The sequence below is a fragment of the Oncorhynchus nerka genome, unplaced genomic scaffold, assembly GCF_034236695.1.
Source record: "Oncorhynchus nerka isolate Pitt River unplaced genomic scaffold, Oner_Uvic_2.0 unplaced_scaffold_1437, whole genome shotgun sequence".
NCBI classification, from domain to species: domain Eukaryota; kingdom Metazoa; phylum Chordata; class Actinopteri; order Salmoniformes; family Salmonidae; genus Oncorhynchus; species Oncorhynchus nerka.
The window spans coordinates 24829-39918 of NW_027039879.1; the positions used below are offsets into that span (position 1 = coordinate 24829).

A 15090-nucleotide genomic window follows, 5' to 3' on the forward strand; every position below is an offset into this window, starting at 1 on the left:
AAACTGTATGATTTTTGAAAGCGTCTTTCCAAAATATGGCACGCCCAGCAAATGCCCAACCCTTTGCATAACGAGTCCATGCATTATATTGAACTAAAAAGCAGTCTATTCATGAACTTGGATTAAATAGTTCTATAGACATTGCGCATATTTTGGTACAATGGGGTGCATAATGATTCAATTCATACCCTATATCCTTCTGTAACATATTATAATAAACTATTATGCCAAATGTTTCATTGATTTATTTTCAGAAATGGAAAATAACAACATGGGCGTGGAACTCTGGAAACTGAATATAGGCTACATGAGGTTGAATGCACAATAACATTGTTGGGTGTTGGGTATTCTCTGAATCCCTGCAGCCTGTAGTAATTAAAATATATCTTGAAGTTCGGGCCAACCAGAACTACTGGCTTGCAGATGTGCAACTGAGACATTTTTTTTGCGTCGCCAAGCATATGTGAATAAAAGGCCTATTTCTTCTTAAGTAGGCTAGGGGGTCAGTATTGGTTATTATGGCTCTGTACCACCCAATCCTGGGCCTGTTATGGTATTTTTCAAGAGGAAACAAACAGCAAAGAGGATATGGGCTTTCGTTTGGGGAGGAGGAGATGGGGAAGCCGACTGTCATAAAAGAGAGAAAGAAAATTCAATGCGGTGTGCCGCAATAAAATAATATGACTGCAATAAAACTTTATAGGGTATAAATTTCTGAAGGTTAAGAACTAAACGGCTGTAAAGCAAACACCGGGAGAATGAAAAGTTTCAAGTCCTCCTTAATAACTGTTTCGAGGTGTCGTGGGTAGGCCTAAACCACGTTCTAGACTGGGGATTTACGTTGTTCCATTGCGTTTTGTCCTTTATTGTTTGCTGCGTTTGTTGTTTACGGATTCCACTAGGAGTGGGGGGCTTGCGTGGCCAGGTCTGGACTTCCAGATGAACCGCCGGAGTCCAGTGTTCTCGCAGCCTCCCTTTGTTTCACTTCCGAGCGCATCCTGGCCGCCCTACAGCAGTGCCATAAAACGCCACAAAAAGATTCTGGCGAGACGTCTGACATAGGGGAACCTTAATCTGTATACAACCTTGCGCCCAGGCTAGGCTGGCCATTTTGTGGCAGAACTTTACATTGTTAGGTCATGGAATAGGTTATAATAGTTGGTCAGAGTGCAGCTCTTTTACTTTTGAAAGCTATGTTCTCAGTTTGTAATTCTGTTGTATGACAGTATGATCGGATTTTGCAGACATTCATTGAGTAAAAAGGCAAACTCCTGGATAGAGTAAATAAAATGTATCATGGCAATTTTATCATATGCCAGATTGTCATACCAAATCTGAAATAACTATGATCGTTGCAACCTCTTTTTGACAATCATTACCGTCACTATTTGCTACCACTACGAGGCATACAATTAGCCTAGCTCTACGACACTTTTCAAAGAAAATACCAGAATTATAGGCTACAATTAGGCCAAACAATAATAACCAGAGATGAACGAATAGTAATAAGTAAAATGTATACTATACTGTCTCTAAATTTATTTGGCATTTAAATCTCTGCAAGCTACACTTCTCAAATATGTGCATAGTCAATGAATGTTTCTATACATACAGATTTGTATTGTGATCAAGTTTTTTTTCAAGTTTATTTTTTTGGTTTACAGGTGAAACAACAGAAATGACATAAATGCCCACCCCTCCGCTTCCAACCCACAGGACCTGCTTACATAAGTACACATATTAAAAATCATGACTTTATACTGCCAAGTGTTGTACTACATAAATTCATATTCTCTACTTTTGCACCATGTAGTCGAGAGATCATATGAACAAATGTTCCAGGAGTACCCTGGGGGCAGAGAATACAGACAGGGGTTGAGTTTGTCTTCATCTGGGAAGATTTTTTGGAGTCGCATAACTCATGGGCTAAATTAATATTATATTGTCTCTAAATTGCTTTGACTTCTCAATCACGGCAAGCTTGACTTCCCAAATATGTGCGTAGTCAATGAGTGTTTCTATTCACATTGTTGATTATGTTTTTTCCATCAACTCTGGCAAAAGTATGGAAATGATCATTTCCTAGCATGAGCTTGAGTCAATGTTCTTAAAATAAATGTTCGGATAATTCTTATTTTCGAATATGGTTGAAGCATAATTTACCCTCGTGTTTACACGTCATTCGTTTTAGAAATAATGAATAACCTCACTTGCCATATGATTACAAAGTTACATAAATATTTTAACATTTTCGTGTTTTTATTTTTTTTCCTTACAGCATCTCAAATGATATGTTTCATTTGTCGTCTGCATATTATCAAATGCAAGGTATGCTTTCTACTAGGTAGATAGCTCATAGTGTAACAACTAAATGAAACAAATATGTGTTCTATTATTTTCCACATTATGTAGGCCCATGTACGGCAGCTAATTATTTCTTACAAAAATACGTTTATAGGCTACATATAGATATTCCTCAATTAACAATTAATATTTTTAGCAATATTAATTCATCTAGACGGCATTAGGCCTATGTATTGACTAACATGTCTTTAGACTGTCTTCAGACTCAACCAGAGGAACAGCCCTTGTAGCCTATATGTTTTTGTTTTTTTCTCGAAATAAGGCCTATACTTTCACTGTTTAGTTGTGAAATACCTTCATTATGTGGGTGTATGTGTCGTGTTTTATAGAATCATAAACTGGTAATAATCTGAAATCCCTGCGGCACACCTAAAAACGGCCTCTTGATGGCGATGTTGGTCCACGAAAGAAAGCCACCACTGTGTTGTCCGCCAATCCGGAAGTCCTTAGAAAACTCAGACATGCCACTTACACCACCTAAACGTGGGCCAAGAGAGCCTCTTGAAGAGATTTTGAATGGCGGCAAGAAGATTAATATAGGCCTATATGTTTCTCCTATATTATGGTAAGATTTCAAATAAAGGCCTATCTATGTATTTGGATAGTGAAATAGAAGCGCATTGACAATGATTTTAACTATTTGCTTGCTTCTTCAGAAATGTTATTAGCCTAGAAATAATTTATTTGCCCTAAAGCACTTATATAGAGGGCACAGCTCTTCTGAGAAGATTATATAGCCTACTAATTTTAAATAATTTATCTTCTGTTGGTTTAAAGTTGTTGTCCATGACTTTGGGAATAATTATTCAAATCAACCGAATGTTGTGAAGGTTTTTATGATTTATTCTTATTCGACTGCAATATGTTAAACTTTGTAGTACAACTATTATATTCATTATTTTTGATCGAAAAACGCTGTTCATATTGATGTTTTTCATAATGTAACGAAATATGGAAATAAGAGACTCGTGCTGTAAATCGTCACACTAGATGTACAATGCCGCTAAATTGGGTTCAACTCTACATTGGTAACGCTTTAGCGCTGTGAAATATGTTTTTGAATTTACATTAGAACCCCCTGATATGTAAAGGATAACAGTTCATTCAGTGTAGCTAATTTGAAAGTTCGTTATAATTCTAATATATAGCTAATTGGTTTGGGTTAGAACCTTTATTACAATTGCAGGACACTCCTTAACGTAACCTATCATGAATGCACATGCTATACAATATGAACATGGCAGACAAATTGTCCTACTGTAAATTGGACATTCACATGACATATCTTTTATAGTTTTCCAAATACACGGTAAAAGGGTAGTCCTCATTCAGTTCTTCAGGTCTCCTTTGTCAATAATATGTTTTAAAAATGGCAACGGTTACATTTGACAGTAGCCTAGCAGGGCTAATACTTGCATACGCACACTAGGAATAAAATAATGCACATAAAATAGATATTTTCTAACTTCATTTCAACAATCCTGAACATATAGGCCTGTATCTTACATAATATCGGAAAACTGCATAACGCAAGAATAACAAAAAGTTACAATTCGTTTGGCTCCTGCACTACAATGTAAGTCATATATCGGCTAATATAGCCTAACTAAGAAATGTTATCATAATCTTAATTATCTAGGCTAGTTGTCCTAATACTATAACTCTGAATAAATGCTTGAAGAGACTCCTTGGCTTCATTTAGTAAATGCAAACTCCGCTCAGCCTATTCCTTAAACCAATCACGTATAGACAGGTCTATATTCTCTTTAAAACTGATTTTAGTCCCAATCCTAACAATATTTTCGTTTTTATGAGGTCATTAACGAACACAACCTTTCCGCAAATTGTCCCCTCGTTAGTTATTCCAGAAAATACGTCTAGGGGTTAAAATATCATCTTCTATAATGACAGTCCGTATGGAAAACACAACTAAAATGACAATGAAATACTTGAATATTTCTGTATCGGTGAAATTGCTCCAAGTGAAGCATTTATGGCTTTGGTCGTGGAACCTCATAAAATCCTAACAGCTTTTTTGATGCTAGGTGTAAACAACAAACAGCCTCAGCGTTTATTGCATTTTATAGTTTGTTAAACCATTTACAACCACTTTCTCCATTATACCACGAGTGGCGCGCCTTCCAGACATCACATCTTTATGAATATCATATTTATAAAAATACGATAATCAAAATGTTAAATCTGACTACCTCATTTGTTCTCAACAAGCCTCAGACGCTGGTGCCGAGGCTTTGACAAGTTGTTTTAGAACTGCAATTACATTTATAGGACTTGTTAAAACTGATACCAATTACATCGTGTACTTTCACAATTTGCCAGGGCGACCTGACATTTTCGAAAAAGAGGAACCCACCTCGTTAGAATTTAGAAATGAATGAGTAGGCTATATGTGCATCCCTTTAGGTTGACCATTAGCCAGCCTACATGCTAAAAATCAATCTCTTTAAGAGAGGTTTTTAGAGTGGGTACGTTGGGGTGGGGGGTGCTCTGTATTTGATCTGATGCGAAGCGGCAGATTTCTCATTAACTTACCCGCTTGAATATATTAATGCGCATATTCTCCCCTCCTCTCTCCCTCGACCCCCCTCTCTTTCCCTTAGTCCCTTGCTCCCTCTCCGTCTCTCTCCCTTTTTCTTTTTCTCCCTTTTTCATTCTCTCACTCCTTCCATATCAGAAGCCCGCAGAGCAGAGCAGTGTCCGTGTGGGATGCGAGAAGCCAATGAGATGAGGACCCGATAATAGATGCAAATTATCGTGAAAAGACACCGCAAAATATGAAACAACTCATTTGCAGCGGAGTAAATCACAGAAAACTGTTTGTGAACTGGCACCTCATACCGGAATTGTGATGCAGGAGCATTTCAGTGGAGACGATTTTATGGAATCGGCATGATTGTGGCTCCAGCTATTTAGATTGAGTGTTTTGAAATACAACATCGGTCCATATATTGCGAACTAGCTCAGGTTCTTTTTTTTTTACCCAAGAACTCGTCAATTGCTTTCCTCTCGAGCGCTTGAGTCTTTCTAATCACAAACAACAACAAAACCAACAACAACAAAAGATGAGTTCATATTTTGTCAACTCTCTCTTCTCCAAATACAAGAGTGGAGACTCTTTACGTCCCAATTATTACGAGTGCGGGTTTGCGCAGGACCTTGGGAGTAGACCCACAGTAGTGTATGGACCAGGCACTGGAGCAACTTTCCAACATCCCCCTCAAATCCAGGAATTTTACCACCACGGCGCGTCCACGCTCTCCAGTGCCCCTTACCAACAGAGTCCCTGCGCCGTAACATGCCATGGAGAGCCGGGCAACTTCTACGGGTACGACGCTCTCCAGAGGCAAACCCTTTTTGGACCCCAGGACGCGGATTTGGTCCAGTACAACGACTGCAAGCTAGCGGCTGGTGGCATCGGGGATGAGACGGAGAGCACTGAACAGAGCCCCTCTCCAACGCAGTTATTCCCGTGGATGAGACCGCAATGTAAGTCAGAGCTAAAACTGAAACACTGCTTGTGGGTATGCATAAAAAGAGGGAAAGGGATAAAATGTTAAACCTTACACCATCCGCAAGTAGGGCTGAGGTACATTTCCTGTGTTTAAAAGGAGAGAGACCGTGCTTTTATGGTTTTATGGTGTCCAAAACTTGCGAATCGCTTTACAGTTTAATGACCCCGCCATATACAAGAGAGGGGGAATAGAGAGGAGAGCAAAGCTTTTCTCTCCATGTGCGAGCTGGCCCGCAGCTGATTCTCTTCATTCTCACCCCGGTTAAAGTTTTACTACTCGCTTTTACGACTTACAGTGGTCTCTGGGATTATTTCGCTACAAGGTGGCCATTTCCCACAGGTTAGGCGCTTTATAGCTTCACCTAATGCATTGAGTAGCCTATGTGTGGGCGTCGGACATGATTTACTTTGGATTTGACTTCATATCCTATGAATGTGTGGACATTGAACATCCAATCATTTGAATTGTATTGCAGTGCTGATAAGTCACTTCAAGTCAATCTAGGTTTAAATAACCTTGGGGATATAAAAACGAGTGGATTTTATAATTGATAGCTTCACTCTGTAGGCCGAAAGACAATAACAATTGCGTATGGGGATATTGGGGATGGAGATAAGAGAATCGTATTTGTGAACTTGTATAGGCTATTTGTAATGGCTATTTGTATGTGTTCCTCAAACATGTCCCCTCATTTTGCCAACAGCTGCCGGACGAAGGCGAGGCCGACAGACCTACAGCCGTTACCAGACACTGGAGCTAGAGAAAGAGTTCCTATTCAACCCCTACCTGACCCGCAAGCGGCGAATCGAGGTATCGCACGCCCTGGGACTGACCGAGAGACAGGTCAAAATCTGGTTTCAGAACAGGAGGATGAAATGGAAAAAGGAAAACAACAAGGACAAGTTCCCCAGCAGTAAGACAGAGCAGGAAGAGATCGAGAAGGAGAAACGACAGAAGGAGCAGGGCGCGGGGACACACTCGTCCGGGGAAGACTGCGACAAAGCCAAGCAAATGTAAGCTATAGGGAGACTGGGGGGTCAAAATCAGCACCGCGGAAAAGGCAGCGAGAGCGATAAGGAAAGAGGAGCCAGCATGTGGTTTTGTCTCGGAACATGGCAGTCTTTGGCTAGTCGTTCACGGTTTGATTCAATCGATGGGAAAGTCTCCTGGCGGTGACAAAGGACAGGACCATTCACAATGTGGTTGTTGGGAGACAAAACGAAACATTTGAACGGGAAATTAAGCATTTGTACTTTTTATCTGATGTTGGAAAGTATTATTGTGTTAAAAATAGCGTCCTTTCTTTGTGGAACATTTATCGTGAAAAAAAAAACATTTTATTGTTAGAATTTTGTCATTAACAATTATCTTGGCAGCTGTATAGTTTTTAAGTTAAATTGTGCAATTTTTACTGTTCTCACTTCAATGTTATGATGACGTAGAGAATAATGAATTCCAACAACATGAAACTGCCTATTTATGCTGTAGGCTATCCTATTTTTACACTTGTCCTTCCTTAGTTCGTTTTGATTGATGGTATTTTGTTGTCTTCCTTATTTGGGTAAGCATGCGCACAGTGCAAAAAAAAATAAAAATGAATAAAAATACAATGGAAATAAAAAAGGATGTCATGTGACCCCTCGTTTAAACAGAATGTGTACTCTAGGCTACTCGTGAATTAGTTTATGGGGACTTGATGATACGCTTTATTGTTCTTCATCACTTTGTTCTATTGTCTAAACCTGGAAACGGCGGAAGACAGAGGACACAATAAAGTTTACAAGCGAGGATCTGTGACATCATTGCTGTTCTCTGCTTAATTTCCTCTCAAGGTGTGAATCCCAATAGCCAACATCACCACACAGACTGACTCGGCCAATTAGTAATCTCACCCAAAATTACAAAAGTGCATCAAAACCTTCACCAAACCAATAACTATTTATGGATACTGGGTGCATACATCTAACCATGTAGGATGACGCATGGTCAGAATTGTGTCGTACATGTTCATCTCCACACAATGTTGACGTAGATAAGGCAGTGGCATGTGGAACCACGCTGTAAAGGCTGGCTAAATCATATGACCCACTTCAGAAGAAAACGTGATGATATTTCACTTCCAATAACAGTCACATTTATGTTGAGTTTTATTGGAGAAAGGTGAATCCTGTCAAACACTACGATAGAGTGGTAAGTGGCACGAGGCGACTCGAGAGACAGCTCCTGGCCCCCCTGTTCCGTAAAAGCAAAAGTGCTTGTGTTGTCCAGAGCTTCTCTGTCGTGCTGGAGATGGTTGCTGTCGACAGAGGGATGCTCGAAGGCAGAAATTCTTCCAGAACGGGCCCGAGTGGGCACCACTGGTCCACGGACAAAGTTCAGGCTGCGTGCGCAGAGACCAGGATAACAGACAGAGGAACTTGCTGAGAGATCCCACCGCTGACAAGGATAAGTAAAATCAATATGGAAACAAATGGGTTTTTCTTATTTGTGTGGTAGCTAACGAGAAGTCGAGGACATTTTAAGATCTGTCTGTATACATTCATTTGGATATTTGTAAGGATCAGGCCTTTTTATCATTGTGCAACGCGCCGGGTGATTACATCATATGTTCTATTGACCATCGATCTAGTTAGTTCCTTGATTGGAGGTAGGCCTACCGTTCGGCGTACAGTGAATAGACTGAAGTATTTTATTTGTATGGTCAGTGGTGCACTTTTTTTCCACATTAGCTGAGCTTGTAGGAAGCCCTGTTGTTATTGGATGAGTTTGTATCACATGGCCATCGTCACGTGGCCCCTGAGGAAAAAGGGGTGATTTTTGGTGTAAATCTAGACTGTAATTCTGTAATATATCACAGTACCTCGTAAAACCGACACTAAAACCTCCCGGCCTACAAATCACCGGTCAAATTATGAGTTCATTGTATTATGCGAACGCTTTGTTTTCTAAATATCAAGCTGCAAGTTCGGTTTTTCCAAGTGGGGTCTTTCCCGAGCAAACTTCTTGCGCCTTTGCGTCCAGTTCACCAGGCGCCAGCAGCTATGTCTCGGGCTCCGGCGGCGCAGGCTTCTCCTCCTCTTCCTCCACACTGTCGGGACTGTACAATAACGCAGGGAACATGCCCACCCAAACCCGAAGCATGTATCCCTCTGCATATGGGCTGGGCACCGGCTCTCTGAACATGCACTGCTCCCACTTTGAACACCCCGACCTCTCCATGATTTGCTCCGGTGGTGACCCGTCCAAAGTGTCCAGCTGCGGTAAGGCGGAGCAGAGACAGAACGAGGACAGTTTACGGATCTACCCCTGGATGAGAAGCTCAGGTACGTGATCTTAAAATGTATGTTTTCAAAAGAAGAGGAAGGGGGAAAGGAATGGGGCTTTGCTCCCACCTAATAATTGCGCTAAACGGTCTTTAAACAGTGTCGTTGCGAAGTGGCCAGAGCGACTTCCTGAACTATGCTTTACACCGCTTTGCCTGCGCAGATCTTTTATTGCTATACGACCTCAATAAAACCATAATTTAAGACATCTGAATATTCATTAGGCGGTATTGTGTTAAAACAGAGAGAGGGGCGTTTGATTATTTTACTCCGTCCTCGGGTAGAAAGAAATAGCCTATTTAGGCTATTCCATCACTTTCTGTTGTCACTTTCTGTAGGATTTCCTGGTCCCTGCTCTGTGTTCACTGGCTTATATTAGTATCGCAGTAATGCCTCCGAATGTTGCAAACACCCTAAATAATACGATGCTAATAGTTGGTTAGCTCTTGGTTTGCGATGTTAGGTTGTGTTGTTCTGTTATAGAAACGCCATTGTCTAACATTCTGAACTGGCTTGTTGAATAGTTTCAGTGGGCCTTACAGCTGCCTACTGCCCACCCAGCAAACAAGTAAATCTAGTCTGAGAAAATTATGCTCACAAAATAGCAATTCATGTTACGCCACTGTTAGATTAAGTGTACTGTCAAATAATGTGTGTATGTGTGTGTAGATGTAAGTGGCTGTGTAGCTGTGGTATATGTCTGTGCGCGCGCCTGCCTGTGTTTGTGAGGTGTGCGTTTTACGCACTCAAGGAGGCTGAACAATTACACACCATCAAGGAACAACAACTTTCAGTGCGCGCGGCTCAAGTGAAAAAGTGTCTGACAACTTTTTGTCTAATGATTTTCAGTAACCTCTCAAGGCCTTGGCTACTACTACCACAAACTTCCTATCAGTCAATTGTCAATTTAGTGCTCCCTTCTCTTGTTAGCCTCTGGCGTAAAACGTACAACATCATAAATCGTTTTGAAAATGATACGTCCTCATTAGCAGGGCTTTTGACATTTACTAGCAGGTATTCGTTGCCACACGTTTTCTCATAAATTTACACTCGTCGTGTAAGTTGGGTGTAAGCTATTTATGTCCTTGTGTGAAATATGCGTACTTAAAAAAAAAAAATACTAATGGAAGCGTGCTCATGCCTGGCATGTCTGACTCTCTTTGCCAGCCTACCGCTTGCTAATTTGGTTATAGGAGCCACCAACTGACTTTGAAAACCTAATTTAGATTTTCAAGTGTCATTTAATGAGGCACCTGGTATAAAGAAATACGCTTCATTGGTGTTTGCAATAGCTAAGACTATTCATACACAAATAAATATAACAAATCAAGACATTGCTCAAGTTGACTAGGTAGACTGTGACAGGCAGTCTCTCTCTCGCTCGCTCTCTCTCTCTCTCTCTCTCTCTCTCTCTCTCTCTCTCTCTCTCTCTCTCTCTCTCTCTCACACACACACACACACACACACACACACACACACACACACACACACACACACATACTCTTACCCTAACCCTAATCTTAACCTTAACCCTAACCTTAACCAAAAAAAACTCACCTTAACCCTACACCTAACCCTAGCTTCTAACCCTAACCCTAAAACTAACCCTAGCTCCTAACCCATAACATAATTCTAACTTTAACCCTAAACCCCCTAGAAATAGCATTTGACCTCGTGGGGACTAACAAAATGTCCCCAGTTGGTCAACGTTTTGTTTGTTTACATTACATTACATTTAAGTCATTTAGCAGACGCTCTTATCCAGAGCGACTTACACATTGGTGCATTCACCTTATGACATCCAGTGGAGCAGCCACTTTACAAACACACACACACACACACGTACATACATACACACAAACAATCTTTCAGAGATGAGAATTGCAAAAAGAAAAAAAAAATCCTGACATGTTCACCGGTGTGGCATGGCCTAACAATGAATTTATATAATTTAATTTAGATGAGTTGTTCAACTAGCCTATATGAGTGTGATGTTTCAGCCTAACAAAGCAAATATTTGGTCTGGAAATACACCCACTTCCCTAGCAAATGTCACTTTATAAATAATACCCTTATCAAATATAGTTTATAGATAGTAACCCCCCCCACACACACACACACACACACACACACACACTTTCAATGTCTTATACACTGGGACGGGTGTGTAGTAGACTATGCGCGAGCGTACTAGAGTGCCTCTGAGAGCACAATGCTCGCCCTTGTTAAAACTCCTGACAAAACTGCGATTCACGGAGAAGAATTCCAGCCAAGCCGTTTCTCTCTGCTGAAACACAAATCACTAAGGACACCATAGGAGAGAAAAATATAATCAATATGAACACCCCCCCCTCTCTCTCTCTCTCTCTCGCTCTCTCTCTTTCCCTCCCTCTCCCCTTCCTCGGCGGGCTCCCCAGACCTCCAAACCTCCTCCTGTCTCATTTCGAGCCAGTTTCACCCAGAATGTGACACGTCGCCAGAGAGGAAATGAGAACCACACCAGTGACCACGTCGTGCAATAAAACCCCACAGTGCAGCAGCTCAGCTCAGACTCCATTAGATGTCTGCCTTGAGCGGAAACGGGAGGAGACCCGTCCCATTCGCATCGTATGCGGAACTTTTGGAAGTAAAACCCCTTGTGTATGTCAACAGGGAGTGATCTTGTTTTGCTCCTCGCTTATATGCCATCGATGTTTATTCGAGAAGGCCCTTACGCCCCATTACGAGATAGGGGTTCTGTTGTGTGGTGGAGGTTATGTTGTTGAGCACATCAAAACTCCCATTTCTGTTCCAAGGTATGTGGTATTTTGTGCGAAAGGGAAAGGCATGAATACACAGCTGAGCATTTTCAGCTGGATTTGATGGTTTTATGGCCTACTTGTATTTGAATGATACGGAATGATACTGTATATCAGTCCATATAGCATTACAGAGTTATATTAATTGCACCATGAATGTCAATGAAAAGTAAGTGGCGCTAAGTTCGTTTAGATACTTCACAAAATATAATGTATTATGCATATGATGGAATAGGAAACCTATAGATGACCTAAGATGGCAATACTAAGCATGTAAAGGCCTATAGTATCTCATTACAAATATTGCTTATATATTACTTCTCTTTTCTTATTATTTTCATGAAACGTTGCTGGATTCCAGGGCAAAATGACACTAAGGATTTGTGGTAGGCCTATAGCTATACAGTCAACGCTATCTGACCAAGAAACACATTTCTGATAAGTGATACTTTTTTACTAGAATTCCGTAACAAAATAACAGTGTGGAGATTACTATCACTTCCGTTCAGGCCTATACATCCGCTTCCCTCTTACTACCCCACGGTTATACCTGCGGGGATTGTAAAACTGTTTACTGTACACTCTTAAAATTAGTAGTGGGAACAGCTCGTTAAATGTAACTTTTAGGTGTTTATATTTGCTCTGCAAGTCGTGTTTACAACATAGGCCACTACTAAGGTAGCACAACAGATGCACTACATTTGGCCCAGCTAGATTCAGAAATGTAATTATTTCCAAACTATGACAAAGATTTTCCCAGTTGCCTTTTAACCTCTGAGAAGATAGTACATAATTACAATATCCCCTCCACAACTAATCCTTCGAATCATATCATCTTCAGAAATATAACTCAATTGTTGCATTTATTCAGCAAATACCACCACATTTCCTTCCACTGCACTTATGCTTTCCATGCACGTTTATCAAAGCTTTGTTATTTAGTTTTTTTTTAAACTAACGACAAGCTATAGCCTATATGCCTACTCTTTCACAAGAACAAAAAACAGATTCGATCTAGATAGAGCATTCGAGTTCATTTAATTTTTTACTATTTCAGTTTGCTGAGGAAAAATGAAATATGTTTCCGCTCGATTTCTGTCTGTTCGGTGTTCTCACGCAAGCTCTGCCTCTGTTATATACAGGTGCAGACAGGAAGCGAGGTCGACAGACGTACACGCGATACCAGACGCTGGAGCTTGAGAAGGAGTTCCACTTCAATCGCTACCTGACCCGCCGAAGACGCATAGAGATCGCTCACGCGCTGTGTCTGACGGAGAGGCAGATCAAAATCTGGTTCCAGAACCGGAGGATGAAGTGGAAGAAGGAGAACAAGACGCCTGGCCGGAGCTCCCCTGCAGCCGAACCGCCGGGGGGCGAGGAGGACGAGGATGAAGACCAGTAGCGACGGTGAATGGACGGTGAAAAGACTAATGAGCACTACATGAGACTGATATTATATTAAAACCGTAGGGGAAAACCGTGTCCCCCTATTCTTACACTGAGTTAAACATACAATACTACCTATAAGATTACTGATTCATGATTAATGTAGCCTATAGCCACGTCTTGTTTTGTTAAAAGTACAGTGAAATTGTATAAAGAAAAAAATACTATGATTTCTAAGCGATACTAAATAAGCTATTGTTGCTTAAATGTTGATTTAGGTAAATATTATCTAGTTCTTTGGCATAGACCGTAATATTGCAAAACTCTGGTTGGGAAAACTAGCCTGTATGCGAGAAAAGGGATCGGCTTTGCAGCAGTTTGGCAACTCTAAGGTCATCCTTGTTGTTATATTTTCATTCTCTGTCATCTTGTGATCTTCTGGATGTATATTTTATGACTTGTTGTAAGGGCTTTTACCCCTATGTCAAATGATTTTACGTATTTTGTTTTTATTCTTGAGATGCTGGCCTACAGTGGACCACGATATGTAGGAATTTGTATAATTTCGTGTTGTGAGGAACTATGTGTTATTCAATTGCACAAGTGTTCTGTCAATAAAGCAAAAAGTAATTAATTACAAATTATTTCAGTTTTTTATTTATCTTGGATTGGTGTGTGCTACATTCCTAAATGCTTAGGCCCTATATGTTTGTAATACATAGGCATATGCGATGGCCTATCGAGGAGGCTTAGGCTATTTGTTGAATCAGAAATAATATTCTTATCGAAGATTAAAAAATAAAAAGACAAACGTTAATATGTATGTTGGTTCAATGACTAGGCCTAGGCTACATGTACAGCTGTAGGTGATATTTCTTAAATGAATTTCACCAAATGAGCCTACATTAAGCATTTTGTTTAACAAGACCTGTGAAAGCATAATACTATCCACAATCTTATCCGAATTTTGTCAACTTTTTGTTACGCCCATTATCACATTTTGTTGATAGTAGGCTAGCCTTCCACTGACAGGCTAGTCTGGTCAAATAAATAAATAGGCCTATTCATTTGTAGGCCTAATAGCAAAGTGTTATAATTTTAATTTAATATTATTTTGAATCTATGTTTATAAAGACAAGGTAGCCTAACCTGTTTAATTTCTAATGCAGCCCAATGTTTAATATTGATAATAATCAGGATACTGGCATTGCTATGAACAGCCTGTCAGTATCATGATTTCGATCCTGTTTAGTTTACTGATGCAAGCGTTTGAGTGATTTTGAATATTTAGTTTAGTGGTATATATTTTAGGCTAACCTATGGATGTTATATATACCCGTTTGCCCTGGAATTGTTGGCTATCTTGGTTCTGTGCATACAACACTGACCAAGAGAAGACGTATATTGGGGGTTGTAAACTAATGCGTTTATTGCATCAATGAAAGACCGGAAACCGCCATAAAAGTAACCAAAAAATCAACAAAATGGGAAACAGGTGCTTACGAAAACGTCTGCTCATGTGCCAGGATTGCAGACCCTGCAACAATACCCGTCTTCAGAGTTTAGTCTTTCCATTTTCATATTCGTTAATAATCAACCCATTTCATTTGCTTATAGGCAGCATCAATTTGCATCGTTTAGTTATTGTATACTAGACGAAAACGAAACCAGGATGCAAATGCGTTT

General features: G+C 40.3%; 2 protein-coding genes across 2 annotated transcripts; both read left to right on the plus strand.

Moving 5' to 3' along the window:
* The first annotated feature begins 4987 nt into the window (after nucleotides 1–4987).
* hoxb8a (homeobox B8a) lies at nucleotides 4988–7685 on the plus strand. Its single transcript, XM_029625235.2, has 2 exons — nucleotides 4988–5871; nucleotides 6601–7685. Exons 1-2 carry the CDS (start codon nucleotides 5448–5450, stop codon nucleotides 6912–6914), a joined length of 738 nt encoding a protein of 245 aa, XP_029481095.2. The 5' UTR covers nucleotides 4988–5447; the 3' UTR covers nucleotides 6915–7685.
* Nucleotides 7686–8674: 989 nt separating this feature from the next.
* hoxb7a (homeobox B7a) lies at nucleotides 8675–14045 on the plus strand. The gene is made up of 2 exons (XM_029635597.2): nucleotides 8675–9220; nucleotides 13161–14045. Exons 1-2 carry the CDS (start codon nucleotides 8809–8811, stop codon nucleotides 13418–13420), a joined length of 672 nt encoding a protein of 223 aa, XP_029491457.1. The 5' UTR covers nucleotides 8675–8808; the 3' UTR covers nucleotides 13421–14045.
* The last annotated feature ends 1045 nt before the right edge of the window (nucleotides 14046–15090 follow it).